An 11,829-nucleotide genomic window follows, 5' to 3' on the forward strand; every position below is an offset into this window, starting at 1 on the left:
AGAAGTCTCGTTCAGCGCATTGATACGATCAAACTCGACGTTATGACTATAGTTGATATTCTGATAAGACTTTGGGATAAATATTCAGAGTAAGTGTTTAAGTTTTACATATAAGAACATAGTGTTTTTCACGCTGGAGGTTTGAGTCAGAATGGCGTCGATGCATAGCCAGAGCGGCTGCGTCGTACCACGGCGCATTTATTCCAGTGGGTAGTACTTCGGCTCTATAAAATGGGCGTGTCTCCAGCGGGGGCTGTGGTTCAAACGCTGACTTTTATACCGTTGGCCTGCAGATCTCTGGCAGTGGATTATGTGGAGGTGTGTACGCCAAGTCGACAACTTTATCGGACTTTGAATGCTTCCAGAACACCCTCTTGGTAATGTATGTTCTGCATTTTAATTCAGTTCGTTACTCAAAGTTTTGTTTCGACACTGTTATAGGAAAGTACTTGAGTAAAGTTTTCAGTGGTTAAATGTAGTTTTACTCGGACGCAAAAAAAGGAAAAAAAAAAGAAATGCCACACCGGTGGGATATTTCAACGTCACACGAACACTAAGTTTTCTCCACGGTACCGTATTATTTTACCTTGAATAACTGCGTGAACTAAGGCTTTGTGTGCAACTTAACGACCAGAAAAAGCCACTTTTCTCGGCCCAGTTTGAAGGGCTGTTCACGGTCCCGTCAGCGGTTTAATGGAGTAAAAACTAATCAGGGGTCAGCTGGAACAAATAATTGCTGCTAATGTTTAGTTTAACGGTGCGGAGAGACTGTTGTTGCTGCAGTTGTTGTTTTTATTTGGGGGGGAAAACGGCAAGTTTAGCGGATTTGAAGCGAATTCGGTGTTTTGTCTCCGTGGTTCTGGAATGAAAGCCGGGCTCGCGCGGTGAGCCTTTCTAGAAACGTCACGAGCCCTGCTCTTTGCTGCGCGCGCGCGTGTGTGTGTGCGCGCGTTTGTGTGCAGGTTGACTCGTGCTAAATGATGTGGACACTGTTTCACAAGACATTTTAAAGCTTCTCAGCAAATAGTTTAATAATCTTTATTTGTTTGCACCTTAACAACTTTAAGGCAACTAACCTGGTAAAATAGTAGGGGTGGGAAAATCTAATAAAAAATCAGATTCGGGATTTTTTGCTTCACAATTTTGATTTTTTTTTTTTTTCCCCCCAAATATATAAAAATAATCCATTGTGAATTTAGATCATTTTTATAGTGTTTATTGATCTTTTTACTAGTCTCACTGGACATTATAGCAGCAGAATGATTGTCTGGCTACTGTTTTCAATTCAATTCAAGCTTTATTAAGGACACAGAATCCAAGTCCATAGAAATAGGAAAAAAATAAAATAAAATGGAAAAAATAAATAAAATGGTAGATACAACAGATACATGCTTTTGTTTTTTCCTAATTGAAATCAAGAAAAATGACGAGCAAAATAAGTTTTGTACTTTTTTTTTTGTTTGTTTTTTAATCTACAAAAATCAGCAATATCGAAGAATTGTGAGAATCGCAATTGAAATCGAATTGTGACGAGCATATTGTCACAGCCCTATAAAATACTACTTGTTTAAAATGTTGCCTGTTTTTGTTGCATTTCTGATTTATATATCTGTTTCCTTCCATCTTAGTTTATCTGAACTGTGTGGAAAGATGGATATCAAGGAGGAATCTAGCAGTAGTTCTGTCCTTACCTGGGAGCAGGTGAGAAGACTGAATGAGGTTCTGACTGATGTCGTGCCCGTTCACGGACGAGGAAACTTCCCAACCTTAGAGGTGCAGCTTAGTGACATCGTGGCACGGGTGCACTCCCGCCTGGAGCTGAGTGGCATAAAAGTGAAGGACGTGCGGCTCAATGGTTCCACAGCCAGCCACGTGCTGGTGCAAGACATCGGCTGGAGCTACAAGGATCTGGATGTCATCTTCAGGGTGGACCTGCCGCACGAGTCGGAGTTCAAGCTCGTAAAGGACGTGGTGCTGGGTATACTGCTGGACTTTCTGCCTGAGCGTGTGAACAAAGAGAAACTCACGCCCATGACTCTCAAAGAGGCTTATGTCCAAAAGCTGGTCAAGGTAAACACGGAGCAGGACCGTTGGAGTCTAATCTCACTCTCCAACAACAGCGGCCGCAACGTGGAGCTGAAGTTTGTGGACTCGATACGGCGACAGTTCGAGTTCAGCGTGGACTCCTTTCAGATTGTGCTGGACTCCATGCTTTCCCACTACGGGCAGACGCAGGCGCCCATGTCTCAGGACTCCTACCCCACCGTAGTCGGGGAGAGCATGTACGGGGATTTCAACACCGCTTTGAGCCATCTGCGCAACAAGCAAATCGCCACCAAGCGACCCGAGGAGATCCGCGGTGGCGGCCTGCTGAAGTACTGCAACCTGCTGGTGCGGGACTTCCGCCCCGCCAGTCAGGAGGAGTTCAAGGCCCTCGAGAGGTACATGTGTTCTCGCTTCTTCATTGACTTTCCCGACATCGGCGAGCAGCAGCGCAAAGTGGAAGCCTACCTGCAGAGCCACTTCATCGGCGAGGAGAAGAGCAAGTACGACTACCTCCAAATCCTGCGGAAAGTGGTCAACGAGAGCACAGTGTGTCTCATGGGCCACGAACGGCGGCAGACGCTCCATCTGCTCTCGCTGATGGCTTTGAGGGTCCTGGCGGAGCAGAGCGCCATCCCAGATGCGTCCTGTGTCACCTGCTACTATCAGCCGGCGCCGTACGTCAGAGATCACAACTTCAGCAACTATTACGTGGCAAACCAGAACATTCCTACGTGGCTGCCATGTAACTGACATGACGAGTAGATGGACGGCGAGAGGATACGGCGGCTGCTGCTTCGAAAAGAGGAATAAATGAAAAATTATATGAAAAAACAAAACGGGGGGTTACGCAAAGAAAATCACTGAAAAAAAATGAACACATTGGCAATAAACATTTCTGTCAAGGCACAAGTCAAGCTTTTTTTTTTTTTTTTTTTTTTTTTTTTTTTTTTTTTTTTTTTTTTTTTTTTGTATTTTCCCCCTTTCAGTCCTTTCTCACTCCCTACCTGCAGACATGTCTGCCACTGAATAGAAAGTGATATTTTTAAGTGTTATTTAGGTATTTGTTTCCCCATGTTTGGTTGTTTACTTGTTTTTCAACCTCTTCTTTTTTTTTTTTTTTTTCTTTTTTTTTTTTTCTCTAAAGGGGATGCATGTGTGCCTTAACCTCTATGTTTACCCCTCCAATACTTTAGGTATGGACTGTTATTTAGAGAAAAGGGGGAAATTAAATCCTGTAGCCTTTCGTTTGGTTTTGTAGTTTAAAAAAAAAAAATGTGAAAAAGCAGAAAAAAAATACTCAAAATGATATAGGGCTAATTTATAATAGATGACAGCCAAAATAATATATATTAAAAAAAACTAATATAAAAGAAAAAGAAATAAAAAGTGGTCACTAGTGTTTGGGGGGGGGGGGTAAAGGTGGTACACTAAAGTTTTGATCACATCAGAAATCAGTGGGAAGCAGCAACAGTTTTTTTATTGGTTTTTGACTCGTAAACATCTCCGCTGGCGGTGCCACCCCCAGCGTGCCAGCAGTGCCTGATATTTGTAAACTTTTTTTTTTTCTTTTGGTCTCACTGTGAATTTGTGTGTAAAGAACTCCCTCCCCACTCCTGATCCAGTTTCCTCATTTTTCCAGCTGAGACTGGCTTTGAGTGGGAATGTTGTTGGGACAGTTTCGGGTTTGGACGTGGGTAGAGTTTCCTTCCCTTCTTTTTTAATTTGCTTCCAAAAGAGGTCACCAGTGACCTCCAGATGTCACAACATTGTGGTTATTGTGGGAGGCTGACTGACAGGACGGAGAGGAGGGAGCGCGCCTGGCAGGGAGTCCTGGACTGACAGGCCGACTGGCTGCTGTTTCCCTTAAAAGGAGCAGCACATGGAGGGTTATCCCTCACAGCCGCCGCAGGCTCGACTTACAGCCCTGAAACGGGATCCTCTGACGTAGCCCAGCAACCGGCGACCAGCTGTCTATTATTATCCTCCTCTTCCCTGCGAGAGGAACCTTTTAGGATGCAGGGAACTGGGACTGGGTGTGTGACCTCGCCACCGTACATGTGGACAGGCCGAGCCACTTCCTGTCCTCTCAGGTGCTCGTTGCGACTAGTTTGAACCCCTTTTGTGGTCATGGGAGGACTGACGACTCGTCTCTCCTTTCAGACTTGATTATTGATGGAATGCGGAAGCTACTCGTCGCCCCCACCTAACCAGATACAAACCCATGAACTTCTATTTCTAGCGAAGCCTATTATTAGCTGTTAACGTTGGGCGTTGCCAGCAGATGGTCCAAGCTGTGACCACTTCGGCTCGTGTCTCCTCGTCCCTTTCCTGACCTCATGGCATATCCCTCAGAGAGGCTTGCTCTTTAATTTTATGTGCAGGCAGCCTCTTCTGTTATCCCTCCATTTCTTAGAAGTGCAATTCCTGCTGCTTCTCGTCTCACTGCGGCTCCTGGTAGGACCAGATAACCCGGGGTATGCGTTATCTGGCCGACTCACAGCGTGTCACTGGTTAGAGAGCCGTGGAGGAAGGTTAGCTTGGAGTGTGTGCGGGTCACGTGGGTTTTCAGGGCTCCGATGCTGAACTCCTCGTATGCAAACTGTCTTCTTTACCAAGTGAGGTGCTGCAGAATGTCGGCTCTGGACCAAAGGCAGCTTTACAACCAGCATATGAAACGTTGAAGTGCCTGTCACTTTCTAATTTTTTTTTTTGTGAATTTTTCTCTTTTAAGGTGTTTTTAAAGGTGGTCAGGAGGGGAAGGTTCAGCTCTTTTCTTTCTTTTCAGCCTCTTAAAACCCTGTGACACATTTTTTTCCTTTGATGCGTAAATGCCTTTATCTTGCTGGAGAGCAAAAATATAGACTTTGATTTTTGACATCTTTTTAAATCATTTTCCCAGATTCCTCAAAGTTGATCTTTTCAGTCCTAGTCCTTATTTTTCCTTAGAAATCCACCTGTTTAGTCATTCCTGTTTAGTCTTTGTGTGTTCAGAGACATTTAGTTTTGCAGTCTCACCCAAGTGCTTTGCAACTTTTTGATCAGATTGATTTGCTCTTATTTAAAATCACCCACAAGTTTCACCTCCTCCCAAACATGATGGTCTCCATGCCAACCGAAGCAGTGAAGCGTGCAGGCGAGCTGCATCGGATGCACTTTAAACGTCTAGATTTGCTCCAAACCTGAGCAGAATTTCAGTCAGCGACTTTGGTCAGTGATGGAGCGGAGTCGGTTCTCCCCTTTTTGTGTTTTTGTGTTTTGGTTTAATCTGAAACTGAGATGTGCCTTTTCTCTCTCTCTTAACTCGCCCTCGCTACAGTTTCTAAACGCATAACTTAGCAGTGATGGCAGCAGGGTTTTGTGTGGGTGTGTGTGTCAATTTGCTGAGAAACATCATTTCTCAGTGGATGGGTTCAGTTTTTTTGTTTTTCCCCGAGTGATGAGTTTTCTCTTCGGGTCTCTGTTCAGAAGCAGCGCCGCTTGCGCTGTCAGCTAAAGAGCTGCATGGTGGAGGATCAGCCTCTGCTTTGCCGGCTTCTTGACGTTGCGAGCGAGGCCAGAGAATAAAACACAAATGTGTATTTTCAGCTAATGAACAGAAACCCTGTGCCTTTCTGCCGGTGCCCCCCCACCCTACTCATGCCTATACGGTTATTGTGGCTTTTCTGCCTGCCGGCTCGGTGTCACTGGAAGCTTTACTTTCCCAGAGGAGAGCCGATGTCCTGTCTCTCCTACAGGGTTGGTGTGTGTGTGTGTGTGTGGACGTACCAACTTGGTGAATTTCTGAGGAAAAATTGAGAAAAAGTGTAATTTTCTTTAGTTTTCCCACTTTTCTGGCCCCGCCTTTCTTTCTGCTGTTCAACTGGTGTTTAGTCTCACGCTCGCTCTTTGTTGGTACAGTGTCCTTTTCTTCGACACCTGTAGAAGTGTTCTTTGTTTGGGCAGGGTTAGTGGGGCGGGGGTGCAGGGAAACCTGCCGAGTAATGATTCCAGTGGTTATGCTTGTCTTTAGTATGAGTCTTACACCACGAGGAACGCTACAAAGGTCATCTAGAAGCTCCGACAGTTTCTAAAATAAAGTTTTGTGAATTTTTTCCTTTTTGTTTTTGCAGCAGATATGTTTACGTTTGCGTGGAGGTGTGTGTGCATATTTGCATGTGTGTATGAAGGGATGCCTGTGGTAATAAAGTTTAAAAAGTGGGGAAAATATTAACTTTGTCGCACTTTTTGTTTTGTTTTTTTCCCTTTTGGAAATGGTAGATGCAAAGGAGCTTTTTTGTCAGCTTTGTGATTGTGATGATGACTTTGATGGTTACGAACGTTGTACCATTTAATTTTTCAGCACTTTTACCTCACTTGAGTTTTTCCTTTTTAATGGAAATATACATGTAAATCAGGAAAGTGTGTGTGAAGAAGAAATAAAGATTATTCAAAGCATTTATCTGCCTCTGACTTTTGCTTTTAGTGACACCTCAGCTGGTGGGTTGTGTGCAACAATCTACTGCGTATGGGGTTTTTGTTAAAGTGGAGGAAAATGTTCCTTTATTGGTACTGTGAAGCCTTAAAACCTGCAGCCGTGTTGTCTGGTTCTTCTTTCAGGATGTAAAATGACAATATATATGTGATTTATTCAGTAAAAAGTCGACTGAAGCTAAAACTAAAGTCCAGAAGGTGCCACAGTTCCTCGGTGGATTTGGTCTCTAGTCTCGTGATTTCAGGTCGATGTAGCGTTTCAGACTTTGTAGGCCAGAATATCTGCTTTTATTTGATGTAAAAAGTCAAAGGCACCATCTGAGACCAAAACATGCAACCTGCATTCTCTCCACCTTGCCAGTCGGACTCCGTTTTTCCTTCAGAGGTGCTTTCATGTTGGGTTCAATTCAACTTTATTTATATAGCGTCAAATCAGGGCAATGCCACCTCAAGACGCTTTACAGACAGGAAAAAAAAACATGAAGCCAATTCATAATAGTTTATATAAGGAAACCAACAGATTGAGTTGGAGGCTCCAACTGAATCTCCCATCCTGAGCAAGCACACTGGCGACAGTGGGAAGGAAAAAACTCCCACTGTGTGATGGATTCAGCGAGATGTCGGAAATGTTCCTCAGATTTAGCTTCTTATAAACATGATGGCATCACGTGGTTGCAGAATCTCCCAAAGCTGCTGAGCTGGATGTAGATCTGGTGAACTCGTCGTTGGCATCATTCTGCTGGAAGTTTCCATTGGAAGATGCTACACTGCCGTCATAGAGGGGTTGGACATGGTCTGTAACAATACCCTGGTAGGATGTGGTGTTTAAACCAAGTGGCAACCTCCAGTGGTTAAAAGTGAAGCCTATGTGGAAGTGCATAAAACTGCAGTTCCTCCTTCATCCACTAGGGGCTGCAAAACAGAGCAAATCCCCATAAACTCCCATGTTAAAAAGACCAACTTCACAGCAGAAATAAACATGTTTACAGCCTGGTTCAAAAATCCATTTTCGGTTTATAGGTCAGGTTTACCTTCATGACAACTGTGGGGGGAGTGAATTTTTTTCTAACTCGCCCGTTTACTTAATCTTGAAATTTGGCATATTTAGGGGCATGTCCTTTTGATTGACAGGTACCAATCTCTGGCTTCAAGTAAGAAGAACGTAGAACAACCGCGGTTTTTAGCCGGTTAACAACGTGACTTAGCTTTAGCCCGCTTACCTCCGTTAGCTGGGTAGCTCCCGTTATCTCGGGGTTAGCTCGGTTAGCTTTTAGCTACAGAAAGCCCGGAGTTCGCTCGATGTCAATCATCCACCATGACGCTCACAGCTGCCCTCTCAGCTCCACCTCTTTGCCCATATTTGTATTTTCCGGGCTTGACGACGTGCATGACTCTGCTAACATGGCGACGGTAGGAACCGCCCACCGAGCTTCAACTCAGCTCTTCAGAAACCTACTGGTGACGTCACGGAGACTCCGTCCATCTCTTTATATACAGTCTATGGTTTAAACCAATGCCATGTTGGTATTAAGGAACACACAAAGTGTCAAGAAAACATCTCACCATTCCTCCAGCAGCCTGAGCTGAAGGCAGGAGTGGCAACCTGGTGTGATGTTCTGCTGCTGTTGCACATCTGCTTCAAGGTTGTGTGTTCAGAGAGACACTGCTTCAGCAGGTGGACCTCATGCAGTGCCGTACCTACACAGCACGTGCATTTTGTTTTCCAGAGATGTTTTCCATCTAAATCACCAGAGAAGCGGTTAGGGTGGAGATCCGTCGGCTCAGCAATCAGAACTTTAAACCCCGTTCTTACTGATCCGAGCACGGTGGAAAAACGCTGGCTCCTCTGCCAGAGTTTTTATTGGGTAATAACAGCTTGGACATCGGCTGTGTGTAGATGGTGCTGAAGGAGCACACACAGTTAACGCAACACGAAGATGTTTCGGTTACAAATAGGCTCCCTGAGTGTGTTTAATGTCTCTCTTTCCTCTGAGCAGCCTGAAGTTGTTGAGTATAAATCAGTTTAGTGTGCACACACAGCTCGCGCCCGCTGCGAGTTTCCGTGCAGCCTCGCCATAAAACGCAGCAGCTTATCTGCAGGCTGACTCACTGTGGACTGATGTGATGCCGTTATCTGCCCTCACCACGTATGGTTTCACATAAAACAAGTTTAAAAGGTCAGAAATTCTTTGAAAAGTTGTCGTCTGTCTCTCAAACGTTTTAGTAATGAATATTAAAAAAAAAAAAAAAGATTATTTGTCATCTTTGAAATGCTACACTGTAAACTGCAGCTGTTCCAGACATCTGGAAACACTTATAAAGCAGCACTTTCTACCCCTCCTCCTCTTCCTCAGTGGTCCTGATCAACTTCATCCAGTCCCACCTCATCTAAATGAGACTTTTAAATAAAATCTCCATTTTTATTGGTCATTTTTATCCTCATAAACTGAAGTAATGTCCTCCAGTAGCTTCAGATCAGAAGAGATGAAGACGTCACAGGTCAAGTGGATATTAACCTAACACTGCAGAACTTTCACCATTTGTCCTGTCTAGTGTCCTCTGTGGACTAATTCAGCATCCATCCCTGATAGATGTCTCTGTGTCATCGAACAGGTCTGGAACAAGGAGGAAACTTACATAATGCGTCTTTAAAGCAACAGGAATTCGTCCAGGTTTAGGGTTTTATCTGTTGGTCTGAGACCAGACCATCAACCACCCAGTCTTTTCCAGAAGCCTCCCAGTCTTCAGTACAAACCCTGATTTCCAGTAAAGTTTTTTTTCCCATTAAAAGTCCTCTGATGCAGTTGAACTTGTGTTTTATGTTCTGGATGATTAGTTTATGGTTTATTCTAGTGGTTCCCAAAACGTTTCCTCGGCAACTGTAACGTCAAACACCATCCCACCACCATCACTACCAAGTCAACTAGATTAGCCGTAATTAGTCTTTAGTTTATCAGCTTGGTTAGTTCTAGTAAAAACCATATTAGTGGCAGCAGGAAGTATCAAGTCCTCTGCTAGACCAGGAAACTCTGCGCTACTTTACATGGGGTAACGATACGGATGCTCTATTTACCACAGCTGAGTACTTTATTTCCAAGTTTTTCTTTGTGCTCAGGAGCAAAAATTCAGCTTCATTCTCTGAGGTGTGAATATCTTGAGGCAGACTGTGGTGTCTCTTCATCATCAGCCATCGTTCTTCTGCAGGCGCTACAGAAAGCGAGGACAGACGGACTATGAGACGGTTTCTACCTAAGAACCGTCGAAGCGGTAAATGAGAAATAAACCTGGACAAACAACGGATTTCACTCTGCACCTTCTACCACCAGACACTTTGCTTTTCATCTGTGTAATATACCATCCGTGTGCGATATTATCACCTACCTCTGTTTCACTTTTAAATTCTTTATTATATATTTAGTTTATATATTATATTGCTTTTTTTTTATATATTGTGGGTTTTTTTTTTATTCTACTTAAGTTGTGTTAATGCTCTGCTGTTTAGCATAAGTGAGGTGCTGCTCATTCTCTTATAGTACAATGACAATAAGTTTTATTCTATTCGACTCTGTTCTGATGGCGCCTCGGGAGAGATATGACATATTTTCTTGTCTTTTCTGGTGGTGGTGCTGAAATGTGTGTTGGTGATTCATCATCGTGGTGCTATTTTCACACATTTGACCTTATTTTGTTCGCAGTACAACAGAATATTTTCTTTGATTAATAGCCTGGTACATCTTTTAGAATGAAAGAGAAACGCCAAATAATGACAACAATAATCTTATATACATATGTATATATATATACATATACATATTATATTATTGGGAAATAAAGAGCAAAAAAAAGAAAAGAAAAGTGGAGGGAAGTAGTGTATCATGGGAATTCTCCCTGAGAGGTGTAATTAAAGGGACAAAGTGTCATCCAAGCTGCTGTTAAACTGAATGCTTCTGTATAAAAAAGGAAAGCTTTGAGCCTAATCCTGACTGCAGGGAGGATGTCGTCTTCCTGAACCTGATCTATCAGCTGGGTTTGTCGAAGACGAGCCGATCAGATAAAATTCTTTGGCATCAGATTTGACCACTTTGTCGCATCCTCACAACAGCTTATTCAGTCTTGCATCCTGTCTCTTCTCTGAACTCTCTCCAGCCAGTAAAAGTCGCTCTGATGTTGAGTTTTATCCCTTAAAACTGTCACTTTCTCTCTCTTTTCCTCTCCATCCACTAATAATGTCACTTTGCATTTCTTTGACCAGTCAGCCCTGTGGCTGTTCAGAACGGCCGATGTGCTGACATCCAGTCGCTGGAAACAGAGGGACGGGACGCTGCAGGGCGATGAACTGGTGACTCTCACGGTGTACGTAATAAATGTCAATGTGTCATCACAGGAAATGTTTTGTATGCCGTAGCTATATTCTAATATTTGTGATCTTTATGGCCATATTCACGTGTTTATATTTTGACAACTTGTTTCCATAGCTGATGATGAGCGATGTTTATTTTACACTTGAGGTAAATTTAGTGTGAAGGTTAATTTCAGAAACAAAAAATCTCCCACGCTTTTATTGTTACAGGTCAGTTTCAGAGGGGAGTTTTATGAGATAGAATAGAAAACCTTTGAATAGAAAAAGCAAAAGAACAGAGGTGTCCACACATCGACACCAAGCCCTCGCTTGCTTCGTCATCTTTGCTCGTCACGGCAACCGTTTCCTGGATTTAGTGGGTGCAACGCAGGATTAGGTGACAACTGCTCTCTTTGATGGGGTTTCAGGCCATAACAAAACCACACAAACCTCCCACTTGCAATCCACCATGTTTGCAAACACATCCCCACGTGCTGCGCGCACACACACACACACACACACACACACACACACACACACACACACACACACACAAAACCTGCAGCAGTGTTCAGCCGGGTTGAACAATGCATGATTTCTGGAAAATTACTGATACAAGTAAGCAGCAGGGAGAGACAATGGAGCGTTGCCATGGCGCAGGGAGGGTACGATGAGGTGGGGAGGGGGCCAGGAGGGTGTCACATACCTGCTACAGCTTTCTAATAGAAACTGAGTTTGTTCTTTTCCCCTCAGTGGCTTTAACAGAGTTTTCCCTGAGCTTTTCCTCTGCGTTACAACGAGAAAACACGGAGCTGGAATGACAGTCTGTGTTTGTGAGATTTTACTCATCGTTTTCATTTTACTTGGAGACAGAAAAGACTTTTTCAGTCAGGAAGCTGCTGGGCTTCATATTCTGCTTAGTAAAATCAGCTTGTGCAGCTCGCTGCCATGGGAAGTTTGCAGAACTGCAGTCA

The 11,829-nt window shown here is 43.7% G+C and overlaps 1 protein-coding gene across 2 annotated transcripts; it reads left to right on the forward strand.

Annotated features, from left to right (window-relative positions):
- The first annotated feature begins 271 nt into the window (after positions 1-271).
- tent5c (terminal nucleotidyltransferase 5C) lies at positions 272-6,480 on the forward strand. Of its 2 annotated transcripts, none has more exons than XM_079254377.1 (2): positions 272-382; positions 1,629-6,480. In XM_079254377.1, exon 2 carries the CDS (start codon positions 1,651-1,653, stop codon positions 2,794-2,796), a length of 1,146 nt encoding a protein of 381 aa, XP_079110503.1. In that variant the 5' UTR covers positions 272-382; positions 1,629-1,650; the 3' UTR covers positions 2,797-6,480. The 2 variants fall into 2 exon arrangements, with proteins under 2 accessions (XP_079110503.1, XP_079110504.1); XM_079254378.1 differs by having other exon boundaries at positions 273-377.
- Positions 6,481-11,829: the final 5,349 nt, after the last annotated feature.

Source organism: Telmatherina bonti (genome assembly GCF_933228915.1).
Source record: "Telmatherina bonti genome assembly, chromosome: 15".
Taxonomy (NCBI): Eukaryota; Metazoa; Chordata; class Actinopteri; order Atheriniformes; family Telmatherinidae; genus Telmatherina; species Telmatherina bonti.

Bases quoted from the DNA above. Each gene is read 5' to 3' on its own strand.
- tent5c (XM_079254377.1), top strand. From the start codon at position 1,651: ATGGATATCAAGGAGGAATCTAGCAGTAGTTCTGTCCTTACCTGGGAG.